This window comes from Perca fluviatilis, chromosome 10 (assembly GCF_010015445.1).
Source record: "Perca fluviatilis chromosome 10, GENO_Pfluv_1.0, whole genome shotgun sequence".
Taxonomy (NCBI): domain Eukaryota; kingdom Metazoa; phylum Chordata; class Actinopteri; order Perciformes; family Percidae; genus Perca; species Perca fluviatilis.
Genome location: NC_053121.1, coordinates 173099 through 187702, shown reverse-complemented (window position 1 = coordinate 187702; position 14604 = coordinate 173099). Strand labels below are relative to the sequence as shown.

The 14604-nt window shown below is 44.0% G+C and overlaps 1 protein-coding gene across 4 annotated transcripts in view; it reads left to right on the top strand.

Moving 5' to 3' along the window:
* The first annotated feature begins 352 nt into the window (after nucleotides 1–352).
* The window catches only part of ebf1a (EBF transcription factor 1a), a 53835-nt gene continuing 39583 nt past the window's right edge, over nucleotides 353–14604 (top strand). Inside the window, exons 1-6 of one of the 4 annotated variants that reach the window (XM_039813786.1) lie at nucleotides 353–1154; nucleotides 1959–2115; nucleotides 3197–3260; nucleotides 4037–4092; nucleotides 5359–5432; nucleotides 6938–7006. In XM_039813786.1, the coding sequence (XP_039669720.1) occupies nucleotides 1021–1154; nucleotides 1959–2115; nucleotides 3197–3260; nucleotides 4037–4092; nucleotides 5359–5432; nucleotides 6938–7006 (554 nt within the window). In that variant the 5' untranslated portion in view covers nucleotides 353–1020. Of the gene's footprint in view, nucleotides 1155–1206; nucleotides 1229–1958; nucleotides 2116–3196; nucleotides 3261–4036; nucleotides 4093–5358; nucleotides 5433–6937; nucleotides 7007–14604 lie in introns of those variants that run through there. The other 3 variants (XM_039813783.1, XM_039813785.1, XM_039813784.1) reach the window with 3 other exon arrangements.

Below are 14604 nucleotides of genomic sequence, written 5' to 3'. Positions count from 1 at the left end.
CTTCACTCTGCCCCTTCATCTCAGAAGGCAAACTGCATGTTTGATAGTCTTGAATATTCGCTAATTGTCAACTCTAAACACATGCACAAAAAGACACAGCAGAACACACGCACGCACGCACACACACACACACACGCACGCACGCACACACACACACACACACACACACACACACAGCGTGCGCACACCGTGCACAGCTTCTGGCTAAGTGGCTGGGGCGGGGACAGCAGGCAGGCGGGCGAGCAGCGTGCTGGTTCGGGTTGGTGGACAGCTGATTGTCCGTGTTATTAACTGTGTTTGGGGGCGTTCCTGCTCGCTTTCTATACCACGCCTCCCTCACCTACTAGTTCCCTCCTGTTTGGCATCCCAGAGATGGTCTAAAGTGATTCCTCAGGGAAGAATAGAGCGCAAAGCACCCGAGCAGGAGCTGAGCACGAGCTGACGAGGAGCGGAGTCGCTGTTGCCCAGGACTGCCTCTTAATTGCGCGTAATCTTCCGTTTCATTCATCTGAACAGAGGAGAATACTTTAAAGAGAAGGAGCGAAGGAGGGTGAAACGTGTTTCATCTCCTTGGTTTTCTTTCTCACTGTGGACTGTGTGTTGCAATAAAAGCAACCTTTTGCTTGTGTTTTTATCAGCTGCACCTTGATTCGGGGGACTGTCGCCAACTCAGCGCAGCCTCTCATCCTGCGCTTCCCCTTTCATCGCTCTCAACGTTGTTCATCTTCACAGCTGCTGCTTCCCCCTTCTTTTTCTTGTGGAGTCGCTGACATGAGGTGCAGCTAACCCTGGATGCTGACAGCTCCCCTTTTCCTTCCACATGTCGCATCTCTTGTTTACTTTGAGAAACACACGCGCAACTAAACGCCAAGTGAAGTAGACCACGCCACTTTTGCTCCTCTGACAGCGATCAAACAGACGAGGAAGGGGAGGCAGGAGAAAGGAGGGAGCCAAGGAGAGGAGGATAGAGAGAGGGGAGAGAGTGAGAGAGAGATAGCGACAGTGTGAAGGTTCGTTTTGATGTTTGGCATCCACGAGAGCATCCAGAGGAGTGGGAGTAGTATGAAAGAAGAGCCCATGGTGGCCGGGATGAACGCGGTTCGGACATGGATGCAGGGCGCCGGAGTGCTGGACTCCAACACAGCCGCCCAGAGGTGAGCCTGAGGCGGCCTTGGCGCTGCGCTGCACCGGGGCGTGGAGACCGGGGGAGAGCACGTTCAAATCTGCGGTATTAAAGCATCACTTGGGGCAGCACGCGTTCCCAGAGGACGTATAGTTGGATAACCACTGTTCCTGCTGGCTTTAAAGTTTTTAGCTCTAACTCCAACATGATAATACTGCATGTGGCTCCGGGTGGTTTAGCATATTTCTGAACTGAAAGCACAGTGAACTCCAAGCACTTTTAGGTTTGCAGGGTTTAAATGTAGGCTTGGATTAACTTTGGTCTTTTGGAAAGTGTGCTGTAAGAGTGTGTTTAAGATCGTTACCTTACTTCGGTGGTAGTTTCCTCTTTTTTGGTATAGGTACTTTTTGCATACACTATTATTTTTGTCCAGCTTGAATTCAGCAGTTTTTTTCTCTAAAACGATAAAATAAAATGATTTACTATAAAACAAGTTCGTCAAGTTTAAAATTAAATATCACACTTCTATAGACAGCAGCTCTGCTATCATGAAAGCAATTGCCCTTTCCAAATTATGATTGTAATATAAATTAGCATAATTAATCCTTTTAGGCCTATAGCGTAATATTTTATTGTATTGTTAATTAAACTGTAATGGGCGTTTGTGCGCATTAAATTAAATTGCATGTGGGGATTTTGAAATGGACAGTGACTGAAACATAAGCGACTGTAGATTTAATTTTAAAAGCAGATGTGTCATGTTGCATTTGTATTGAATGCATTTATTTTAATTGCCTTCGTGGTGGATGGTGCTGGTTTGTGCTTGTGTCCGCAGCGGAGTGGGTCTTGCTCGGGCACACTTCGAGAAACAGCCGCCCTCCAACCTTCGCAAGTCCAACTTCTTCCACTTCGTCCTGGCTTTATACGACCGACAGGGTCAGCCGGTAGAAATAGAGAGAACCACCTACATTGACTTTGTAGAGAAGGAAAAGGTGAGTTTGCACATTTCACAAAAAAATATTTTCACCACGTGATAGTTTTTTAATAAAATCTTTCAAATAAGCTATAGTGCGTGCATTTTAGCGGATGGACTGCTGCCTGACACACTGGACTGTTAAGTCAAAGTGATAAATGACCAGACGCACACAGCAGGGATCATGGATCCTGGAGGCTTTTTAGATGTGCTTTTCATGAAAGATGTACACACTTCTGTTTATTTTAGCTTTTCTTTATAATTTCAAATCCTTCGAAATCAATTTTTAAACTAATTTACTTAAAGTTGTAAACCAAGCGCAGGAACACTTTTGCACCCGCACTAATAATAGGCTATTGACTGATATTATTATGACAGTTGAGCACAGCGTGTTGCCTTATTCATGCAGGTGTTGTCAGACACGATATTTAATTTTCTAAACAAACATCAATATTAATGTTTGATGCGTCGATCAGGTGTAATATTGATCTGTTTGCAGTGGCGTTAAAAGGGTGTGTTTTACTTTAAATGCTTGTTTTATTCATCAGAATTTAGTACCGATTTATTTTTTGATTAGATCCAAATGTCCTTCTACTGTTGGTCAGGGTTATTAACACATTTTAATATTACATTACATACACGATTCATGATTTATTGAATATATAATTAATACACGTCAATGTATTCTTTTTGAATTTGTTAAATATCTTTAGTAACATTCTAAACAATTTCCATACATTACAGGTTAATAAAGTTGTAAACAGGCCTAATTGTAAAGAACGTTTTTTTTTTTAATCTCCAAAATATCAGATTATTGAGAAATTCAGTTTACAGGATATATTTCGTCAAATAACGTCATGAAAAGTTGTTCAAGTTACAAACAAAAGCTTTCTTTCTTGCTTGCTTTATTTGGTGTGTGTGTGGATGATATATATATATATATATATATATATATATATATATATATATATATATATATATATATATATATATATATATATATAACGAAGTCATTTAAATGGGATCCCATTTACCCTGTTACCAGTAACAGTCCCACGAGGAGCTGCTCTGACCGCCTGTGTTTGGTTTAATGTTCATAGGAAACGACGGGGGAGAAGACCAACAATGGGATCCATTATAGACTCCAGCTCCTCTACAGTAACGGTGAGTTCTGCTTCCACAATGTTTCTGGAGCAATAAAACAGCAGGCCGAACCAACTCAGGAACCAAATGTTTTAGGAGCTCACCTCGGCTTTTCTTTTGTATTCATCCTGAATGATTAGTCATTTAGAAAATGCTTCAAATGTTGTTGTACACATTACTTTTATTATCAATATTATATTGTTATTATTAGGCTATTATTATTAGGCTATTGTTATTATTATTATTATTATTATTATTATTATTATTATTATTATGTATTTCTTCTCCAATAAGCAATAAACAACCAAACTAAGCAAAAGAAAATTTTTCCCATCCTCCTTTTCAACGTTTAAAAAAAAAAATAATAATAAAAAGAAAAAAATATATATATATATATATATATATATATATATAAAAAAAATATATATATATATATATATATATATATATATATATATATATAATTCAATTATATTGATTATAATTCAGAAAACTGTGTGCTAAGTCCATTTTCACAATTACGTTCTTAATAGATGTTTTTAGAGATACAATCAACAAGGGTAAAGAAAGTAAATTAACATTTGCAGTTCTAAGCAAACTGACAGCATGCAACAAATACTGAAAGTCATTAGGAACAGTTTGGACTCCTTCAGTTTCTATAAGGCGCCTCAAAGGGGAAGTCAGAATGAATAAAACCCGTGATCTAAAATATCCCCCAGCATGGGGAAAGCTTTGCCTTAGATGTGACATGAAGCCTCCTGGTTCCATCTGAAGCCTTGCTCTGTGTCTCTCTGCAGGGATCAGGACCGAGCAGGACTTGTATGTTCGTCTCATTGACTCTATGACTAAGCAGGTAAGAGGTTTGTGTTGAAGGTTCAAAAAATTAAACTGTGCATCAGTTCGGTGGTTGTGTTGGTCTGAATGTTGCCCCTACCTCCAACCGCCTTCCTCCTCCTCCCCCCCCTTACCCCCGCTGCATGCCTGTGTCTGAGACCCTCAGCTTCAGCACAGCACAGCCAGCTTGATAAACGACCTGTCTTACCTGTGGAATACATTTACAGAGGCCCGGAAAAGTAGAGGACATGTGTCCTCATAGTCTACCTCTGCACAGCAGCCAGTAAGTGGGGATGGTGTGTGTGTTTTTACAAGCGTCAGGCAGTATATGTGTGTGTGTGTGTGTGTGTGTGTGTGTGTGTGTGTGTGTGTGTGTGTGTGTGTGAGACTGTGTGATTGTGCGCCTATGGTGTGTGAATATGAGGTGCAGAAGCAGTTGTGTGTTAGTGTTATTGTTTGAGATAGACAGTGATGCATACCAGCTTACTCTTTGAGGACCTTGACCCTCATTTCCTCAATGTGAAACAGAACAAACTATCCCAGAGTGTGTTATGGCCAATTCAATCACACAAAGAAATACAGAGCAGCACATGTGGGCTGGCGAACACTGAGGGAATTCTCCATTAGGATGACTTAGATACGAAGAAAAGCCTCTTCAACGCTGTTTTGAAATCAGGTCTTTTGTTTTGCCAGTTTTAATGCTATTAGGTATAAAGAGAGATTGCCTTAGAATGAAATGAGTAGGAGGGGATGGTGTGTGTGTGTGTGAGTGTGTGTGTGTGTGTGTGTGTGTGTGTGTGTGTGTGTGTGTGTGTGTGTGTGTGTGTGTGTGTGCAGGGTGATCACAGCCCTGGAGAGCATGTTGAGTGGGGTTGGAGGGGTAACCAGACTAGATTTTTGGACGCTGTGCTGTATGGACCAGATGGTGCACTATACTCCAGTCTGGCAGTCCAACTGCTCACTGTACACAGCATATAAACATACGTGCACACACAAACACATATGCACACACAGGAATACACACGCACGGGCACACACAGGCTTTCTCTCTTACTGTCTCTCTCAGAACAGAGCGTTCCTGTTCACGAGGACTGGATTCCCATGACACACACTTTTGCCAGATAGACAACGCCACTCCCAGATGAAAGACACACTTTTCTTTTTTACTTTTCCCCTGCATTATGGCTCACTTTTATTTTTTAACTTTCAGCATGCCACATAAAAAAAAATTATAAATCATGGTTATTTGAATTTCCTGTGATTTCTTTTCCTCTTCATCCTTCAGGCTATTGTCTATGAGGGCCAGGATAAAAACCCAGAGATGTGTCGGGTCCTGTTGACCCATGAGATCATGTGCAGGTAAGACAAAACACACCCAGCTACAGGTCCAGCCGATGCTTTACAGTCTGGATCAAGACACATGTTTTTCTCACATTGGAGGTGTCTCTTTTGGTGTAATGAGGGGGCAAAGACATGAGGAACACTGCTAAATTACAATAGAAATCTTATAATTTACCTCAAAGTGGGTTGGGGAGATGGGCCCTGGCCTATTTCTTTTGGTAGGGATGTGTGTGTCTGTGTATATGTGTCTTTGTATATGTGTGTGTATCCCTCTCATGTTCAGCTAATTAGGACAAGGAAAAGCTCATTACTCAAACCCATCCTCCTTAGTCTGTGTAATACATGCAGTTTGCTGTGTCCTGACAGTGAGCTATGTGCAGAGGGGGACGGACTCGGATTACACATAAAATGTAGACACACACATACACACACAGTCAAATATTCTAAAGCAAGCAGAGATCTCACAGGCCGTCGCATGCATTTACAATCAATAAATGCATCACACAGCATGTGATTGTCCCTCACAAACCAGCCTTCTAGAAATACATGTAGAGTTAGATTTAGAGAAATTGCTGGTGGCTAAGTGTAGCCACTTCCTGGTTATCACACAACCCAATTTAGACCACTTGTTTTCATATGCTCCAGGAAACGGGCGAGATCAGAAAACTGATCTGGCTCTCCAAGCCTCCTGTCCTGAGGGACTCAAGAAATTAGGGGGGGGGGGGGTCAATCTGTCTCCCCCCTTCTCTCCCTCTCTTTGGTGTCTTTCTCCATCTCCTCCCACACACACATACAGTAGATGCACGCATGTAGTCAAACACAGGTACACCTAGACATGCAACCTGTACACACAGACGAGCAGACAGAGAAGAAAAGATAGACACGATGATACTTTTTGGGGGAAATAAGGGGGCTGACGGCACACAACAACGCTGTTACATTGTGCTGCAGTCAAATGATTCAGAAAGGACTCGTCACATCAGTATGCAACCCCCTTCTACCCAGCATGCACTACTCCCCAGGTCCAGTGGGACCACTCTGTGACCCACTTCTGAGAGAGAGAAAGAGCAAGGGAGAGAGAGAGAGAGGCGGGATAGAGGGAGGGGACGAGCACTGAGGAAAAATAGAGAACATAAGATGTCTGGTTGTGTGATGTCTGACAGAAATGGAGCTAACCTGAGCCCTGGAGGCTAATTCAAGTTTGTATCCAGCCCCATTCAAGCTCACCGCTTTAGCTCTTCTCCTCCTCCAAACTTCTCCTAAAATCACCCTTCTGATCTCACCTACTGTAGTGCTAGAGCCCCGGTCTTACCTCGGGAAGCCCAGCAGAAATCCAATTGACGTTGTTTCTGAAACTCTGCCAAAGTCTCACGCCCTTTTACTCCTCTTTCTCTTTCCTGTACGCTCCTCTGACTTCCTCTCCCTCTCTCTGTGATGTACCTTATCTTTATTTCTCTGTGGTTCACATCTCTGTGACTATCTCCCCTTTGTCTCTACCCCCCTCTTCTCTCGCCTCCCTGCAGTCGATGCTGCGATAAGAAGAGTTGTGGCAACAGGAACGAGACCCCATCAGACCCTGTCATCATCGACAGGTAAGCAAACTTTGCCCTTTAACCTCAGCCGACGTGATGCTGCGCTGCCATCACAAACACAAACACAGCACATATGATGGTCTGTGGGTGTGGACAGGAACTGTGTGCAGAATACACAGGCAGCAAATGTTGCACAAACATACTATAGAAATGAAAAAAGATGACAAAATTCCGTATATATATTTCCAGTGGGGTAAGCTGGATGAAAGCTATTTTGGATATGTGATTGGGCTGGGAAAACTAAACCTGCAGGCCTAATAAAGCAGGCCACAGCAACCACAATCGTTTGTGTGTGCAAAATGTGTGAAACAGCAGTAAATAATATTCCAGTGGTGTGTGTGTAAAGTGGATGAGCAATCACAGAGCAGTTTAGCTCTGCTTCAAGTGTGGTCAAACAGTGTTTGTGTGGTCGGGCTGATGACTTAGCTGATGAGCAGTTAGGGTTACAGCTACAGCCTGGCGTGTGTGTGTGTGTTTCTGTGTATAAATCTCACTCTTGGCCGGGTGTGGTATACTGAAGCTTGTCTGCCGCTTTTTGACACTGGCAGACACAGTTCTGCACAAACACACTTTTCTTTGAGTGTATACCTTTCTCCTGCCGTCATAAACTACCTCTGACCGATGCAGCAGCTCACAGGATTTACGGTCAGTCTGAAAAAAGAAAAGCCCTGTAGATTTACAGTCCGGCCTGTGCTGTTTGCATGTGCATGGCACACATGTGGACGAACAGCGGGAGGGAAATTATTTGTTTATACTTGACCAATTGTTGGAGTGCAGATTTCAGGCTGAAGTGATTTTTCTATGGGGTATCACCTTTTCTGACTGTATTTAACCTTTCCAAACAACTGCATTATCACGTAGTGCATCATAGGTTATTTAGGTTTTATGTCTGATTTGAATTTGTCACATTTGAGTGTATTTGTGTGAGTGTTAATGAGGCAGTGACCTGTGCTATCTGATGAACACAGCTGTCCTGTGCTCGCTTCTGCTCTGTCAAAAGCTACTCTTTACCTGTGTGTGTGTGTGTGTGTGTGTGTGTGTGTGTGTGTGTGCGCGCCACCCCTGTTCCGCTCCAGTGAAGCGGAAGGCCTCACCTCAGCGCTCCCTGAGACAGCTGCACCCCACCACGTGGCCTCTTACAACACGCCTGCCCATCACTCTGTGCCATATTTCAGATTTTTGTTTTTCGTGTGTGCATACTTGTTGAATTTCTCATCTGTGCACTCTGTCCCTCTGTTTCTATGGGCGCCATCCTGGCGACGATTAAACTTTCCCTTTAGTTTGCCTCAGTTTGAGCATTGCCACCTTGGTGAAACAGGCTGATCTCTGCTGTGAACAGCTTTCCCACACTGAGCATGTGTTGTAGTCGCTCGCTGGCGGTATTCCCCCGACGCCCAATGGCTCAGGTGTGAGGGCAGCATTAACGAACAACAAATTAGAACAGGGGGAGGGAAAACAACAGCAATATCTCTGTTTTCCTCTCCAGCGAGCACTCTTTCTGGACAGGAAAATAGGTCAGGTGAGAGGAGAGCGAATGGGGGAGTTGGCTTGCTTTAAAGGGAGGACTGAAGGGGAATAAGGAGAGGAGGGTTTATACGTTTGCTCATTTAGTACCAATATATTCTTGGCAGTTGTAATAATCAGGGATTCATAAACAAACAAACAACTGTGAGGGTGAAACTGACTCAATTACCACGAGTTCCCCTCCTTCAAATTCATAAAGAAATACCATCAACAGCCCCTCTCCAGCCTTGAAGTTATTTAGTTCGTTAAATAAGGGCTCGTTAGCCCTCTGCTGTTTCGCAGAGATGATTAGATTTTACAGCCCTAATTAGCTGGGCTAGCTCTAACTCTTCTGGAAGAGTAATGGGTCTGATTGCCTAATTAGCTCTCTCTCGTTAAGATGGGAGAAACAGGCCACTGCAGCAAAACCGCAGGAATGAGAAAAAATAAAGTCGGCTAATGAGAAACTTATTTGATTGTTAGGAGAACAAATCTGGTACAGTGTGGATCGGCAGCGCTCTGGGTACTGTACTGGCTCACCGGGAGAATCTCTCTCACCCATCGCTTTATCTCACCTCCTGTTGAAAGGAGAATTTGTTTGGGCTTAAAAGCGTCTACAAGGAGCAATACGATGCAGATTTTAATTATGAAGCATATTTGTTTAGGCTATGATAGCAAAAAGGACTTGAACACTTCTTAGATTTGTACTGAAGTTGAACGAAACATCCCCCACAATCTGCCCTGTTTTCATGCTGTTTATAGTTTAGGACTACATGTTTATACTATATGTAGCATTGTCATCTCAGACTGTCTCGGATTTTTATTGTCCTTCTGATCTGAATCAGTCAGTCGTGAAGATGAAGACAACTCATTCCATATTTTGTGCATTTAACCTCTGATGTGGTGATTTCTTGGAAATTCAGAGATACCTTGGCATTGTGTCTGTGCTTGACACTGGGCAGGCAAGCAGCTAAAAGGTGAGAAGCTAGTGTGTATCTTCCCAAGGGAAACATGTTTGGTCCACTTTAGCCTCTTACAGAGGCAGGATAATATGAGGGGAGCCCTTAACCCCCCCACACACACACACACACACACACACACACACACACACATACCTCCACTTCCACCTCTCTCCATCACTCCTGGTTAGTGTGGGGTTAATCATATGCAGCCACTGTTAGTCAGTCTATCATGTGCCTGGATGGGCCTCAAGTCACAAACACATTTCCATTTCACCCGTGTACACCTTTGCTATCTCGCTCCATAGCTTTTCTTAAATGGGTCTCACCATACAACAGTTTTTGTTCGTTTACTTGCTGCATCCATATAATTGTGGACTAATCTCTCAACCCAACTTGCTTTGGGGGTATGACTGTCCCTCCGGCCCCATGTGTCCTTGCTTGCCTACTACCACCTGTGTCCCATGGCCCTTTCCTGCCTGGCCAGCTCCCCCAGGCCTGCCACACGGTGTCTCCCAGGCAGGGAGAGCCTCTTTGCAGGGGGGGAGAGAAACTCTGTGACTACAGATAAGGATCCAATGGATAGCCCTGCATTTCCCATGATCCCCCTTTCCAGTGCGGGGAGGGGTGGTGGGTGTCAAGTTTACATGCGCCAACAATGTTATTTCAGGTTTATAGCTGTTTTTGAGTGTGTGCTTGTGTGTGTTTGCGTTTGTACACACTCCTGCAGCCCGCCGTTGATGTGGGCCATTTCCTTGCATGCGTGTCTGTGCTTGTGTATCCGCATCGATGTTGGTTATTTCCTCAGGAGTGTGTGTGTGTGTGTGTTGATAGAGGCCATTTCCTGGTGAGTGTGTGTGTCTTGAGTGAAGAATGTCGGGCAGGAAGTGCTCCTCCCGGGGAGGATGATGTCATGGCCGACAGTTTCCTGTTCTGTGAGCCAGTGACTCTCAGCTTCACGGTGGGTAGTTAGCTCTTGTGGACCAGGTTTTGCTTCATCTCCCGCCTGCCGTTAGTCTACACCTGCTTTGGTTTTACACCAGATTGTCACACATCTGGAAGCAACAAGTACACTTTGCAATGTCTTGAGGATTGCATTTTCCAAGCTAATGCATTTTGATGGTCACTTCCCCCCTCGTTGTCTCCGTCTGTAGTGGGGAACCCCCTCATTGTTTTGGTTGTTATGTTTGGATGCACTTCCTGGGGTGAGAGGTCATGTGTTGCCTTGGCTGGGCTAACGTGCGCTAGTGAATAATGTATGTCATTGACTTTATGTCAGCCCTGCCAGCCCCCCAAGCCGAGCCCACCCATGTTTAATTCATCCATCTCATTTGTGTGTGTGTGTGTGTGTGTGTGTGTGTGTGTGTGTGTGTGCGCGTGTGTGTCATTTAGAGGCCCAGTCTGCACCTGTCCAGCCATTAGCCCCCTTCTCATTTGCATTTGATGCTAATGTGGTTTACTGGCAGTGCCTTCCGTCCCCTCAGCTTAGTTTCACTTTCATATCCATGACTGTGTTAGTGAGAAGGTGAAAACACACTTACAGTACAGCTATCCTACATTATTTGGACTGTATCTGCTGATGTTTCTGACGTCTGAATGTTGAGGTTTTCCTTAATTATATTTTCTTCTTCCTTCTTAGTCCTGGGTCTGCTTTATTTTATGCAGGATAGTCATTCTTTTCCCCTTTTATTCCGCTTGTTTCTCATAGTTGGTTTTCTATTGTGTCTCTGATCACCTATCACTAGCTTTACATTTCCCTCCGAGACAAAGAGAAGCTAGAAACAGAGTCATGAGACAGAATCTCTCTTTTGGTGTTTCTCTTTGGGGGAGGAGAGATGTTTTCGCTACAGCCTTTTTCTTCTTCTTCTTCTTTTTTCTTTTTTATTTTTTTAAGAAGATTTTAGTTTTTTTACACGTTGATGTGCTGTTTCTGTTGTGCAGTCTTGGGGGGCTGCAGCTGCATTAGATGTTATGTGAGGCTTTGAAAAGGACTGGCCCTGAGCTGGTTATGGTGTTTGTGCAGGGCTGAGGGGCAAAGAGGCAGAGTTGCTGGCTCATCGATATGCAGGCAGAACTCCCTTCCCTCAGGTGTTGGCTGCCTCACAAATCTGCCTCACATAAGAACACACACACACTCACACACACAAGCACACGCACACACTCACATTGACCAGCATCTCTCTGCATCTGTTTGGTTGTGTTCTTTTTTCCCTGCGGTGCCTCCCCCCCCCCCCCCAGGGTTGGAGGAAAGCGCAGCCCCAGGGGACGGACGGCTGCGCTGATTGACAGCAGAGAGTTTGGAGGTCGAGAAGCCTCTAAAACAGCGCTGCCTCTTTCTATCTCATCCAAACCTTCAGCACTCTCACCCCCAACAACTGGCTCACTTTCACTTGCGAACACCCCACCAAAAAATGAACACATCATTCTCAGAGTAAACAGGGATTTGTTTCCATGAAATGAAATATTAAATTAACACAAGCTGTTTTTGTTTTTTGGTGAGGAAACAACGAGGGAACACACTGGAAATAAGTATTTTTAATGCTTAAGTTTGTGTGTGTATTTGTGTTTTTAATTCTTTCCCCCATAAACTTAACATAGCTGCTATCACACTTTATAGGTAGTTAAGATAATGCTCCCCAGCTGAATGCAGGTAACAAACAGTTTATTAGGTCATATAAAATGTAATTTACAAATGTCAAAACAACAAAAGTTCTGGGTTTCATGACATGAGGAGTTTTTTTGGCGAGCGCTACTGTAAATAGCGCTGTTGTAGCTCTTTTTTCTCTGCAAACTGCTTTGTCATTACTGCTTGACATTCCCTGCTTGACCTGGCTGCTCTCCTTGGCCATTCCCACTGCCTTTGTGTCAGTGTTTGTTCTGTCCCAGAATGAAGGGGTTTGGCTGGCCAGAGCTGACCCAAATGAGTAGCGTCCTACTTCTCTGAGAGCTATTTAAGACATTTTTGGTGTTGGAAATTGCAGGACCGAGAGATAGAGATAGAAGGGCACTTAAATAGAATGAGGCTATATTTACCATATGAAAGGTCTTATGTATGACGTATGAACGTGTGTGTGTGTGTGTGTGTGTGTGGTGCTGCGAGTGAGGAAAGGGTAACGTTTTCCAGGATTTAGTCCGTGACTCGCCCTCGAAGATGCGCTCAATTTGCTTTTCAAATGAGGCGTGAAGAGTGCAGGCGCATGCCTTTCGGTGTAATGCTATACATTTGGACGTGCATGGTAATGTGTGTGTGTGTGTGTGTGTGTGTGGCATGGGCAATGCTTTGTTTTCTCAAAGCTCTGATGTGTGTGGACAGTCGAGCGCACGGCCCACTAAGTGCTCGCTCACAGCCAATGTGTTACATGGCTGCCTGTGTTGCTGCTCGTAATTGAATAGACACAGCAGCTCCTCTCAGGCCTGCTCTGCCAGGAGGCTGAGTTGGTGTGTCATCGAGCAGCATAGCTTCCAACCATCCTAAACTCAGCCCTCACTGATGAGTCATTGTTTACCGATTATTTCTGCTAAGTGAGAACCCAGACTGTTCGCCTCATGCCAGCTCCATATACCCCCCAACCTGGCGTCTCACTTCCTACCAGCCAGTTTCCATCCCGGCCCCTCTTTTAGCACTTTACCTCAGCTCTGTAGCCCAGGATGTAAGTCCAGGTGTCCAGGATGAGTGCTAGTGACCCACTGCGCCCGAGCAAGATGTATAGTCTGTTGATTGTTCTCCATCAATCAGGAAGAATGGATCGCTGGCCAGGCCTGTGAGCGGCGCTCTCAGTTTCATACGCCACAATGGAAGGAAAACCTGCACTGCATGGGGGAGACAGGGAGGGAGAGATATGGAGTGTGATAGTGGTCTTGGGACTCTGCAACATAGGATATATTCTGATTCATATTATGGGAGATTTCTGCTGATTTCAGATTTAAAATTTTCTTTTTTTTAAACGTAAAAGAACACTCATACTCTGGCACCTATAGGCTATTTAGTAACTGTATCATTATTTCAAAGTTCAACCATTTCATATCTGCTAATATATATATATATATATATATATATAAGTTTTGTGACATTGAGTTTGACTAATCTGAGCTGTGATGTTAACAGACAAAAGGAAATGTTCAAGGGACTATCTCTGCCGTAATTAAACGTAAAGCAGCGACGTCAACATGCAGACAATTATGGTCAACAGCATGGTTCGATCAAAGGGATGATATATTCTTACATTTCTAATATATTCTTTTTACTTTGCATTAATCATCAACAAATGAGACCCAAGCACATGTCACTGTTCCACTTCAAAAAGCCGAGCTGAATTTAAAGGCCTTTGTTTGTGTTTATGTAACTGATGAGGGGAGACAAAGTAAGGCGTAGGCGATCGACTGAGACACTTTGTTGTTTTACAGCGCCTCACCCCTTTGGGGGGGGGGGGGTGTACTGCTAACGTTTGTTTGTTTGTTTGTTTACCAAGTGGCTTGACCTCGCTGGGAGGAATGTTCAGTCGTTTCCTTTTCTTTTGCGTCTCCTAATGTGTTTGTCTCTCTGATATTTCTCCATCCACGTGTCTCTCTTCTTCTTCTTCTTCTTCTTCTTCTTCTTCTTCTTCTTCTTCTTCTTCTTCTTCCCTTTCTTTCTCTATCTGCCCCTCTGTCTATGTGTCTTTTCCTTTGGTCCTCCCACTCAAAACTCCAGATTTAACTCAGTTTTTTGGTTATCACACATGGAATCTTCCCCTGCGTTTGAACGCTCTTCCTCGGCAGCGTGTTCTTCCTCGATCTGTGCGTGCGGTGCAGGAGAGAGTCTAATTATCCCCGTTATTGGCTTCTCCAACGCAGAGGCTGTGATTTACATGAGGTGACATTCAGTTCAAACGTGCAGACCTTTGCAACCTTTTTCTGGAAAACAATTAACAGTGCCTCTTTCTCGTCTGCCTCCCTCCCATACGCTCTTTTTCTCTCTCGCTACACCACTCCCTCTCTCTCTCTCTTCCTCTGGCTATTGTCTTCACACAAACAGAGAAGATTTACTGCCAAAAGAGTGAGGGGTGTGCAAGGAGGTGTAACTGTTGGTGTATTTTCTGTAGCAAGTGATTACTTGCTTGTTAATTGACAGTTATTCTTTGTGGTAGATATTCAGAA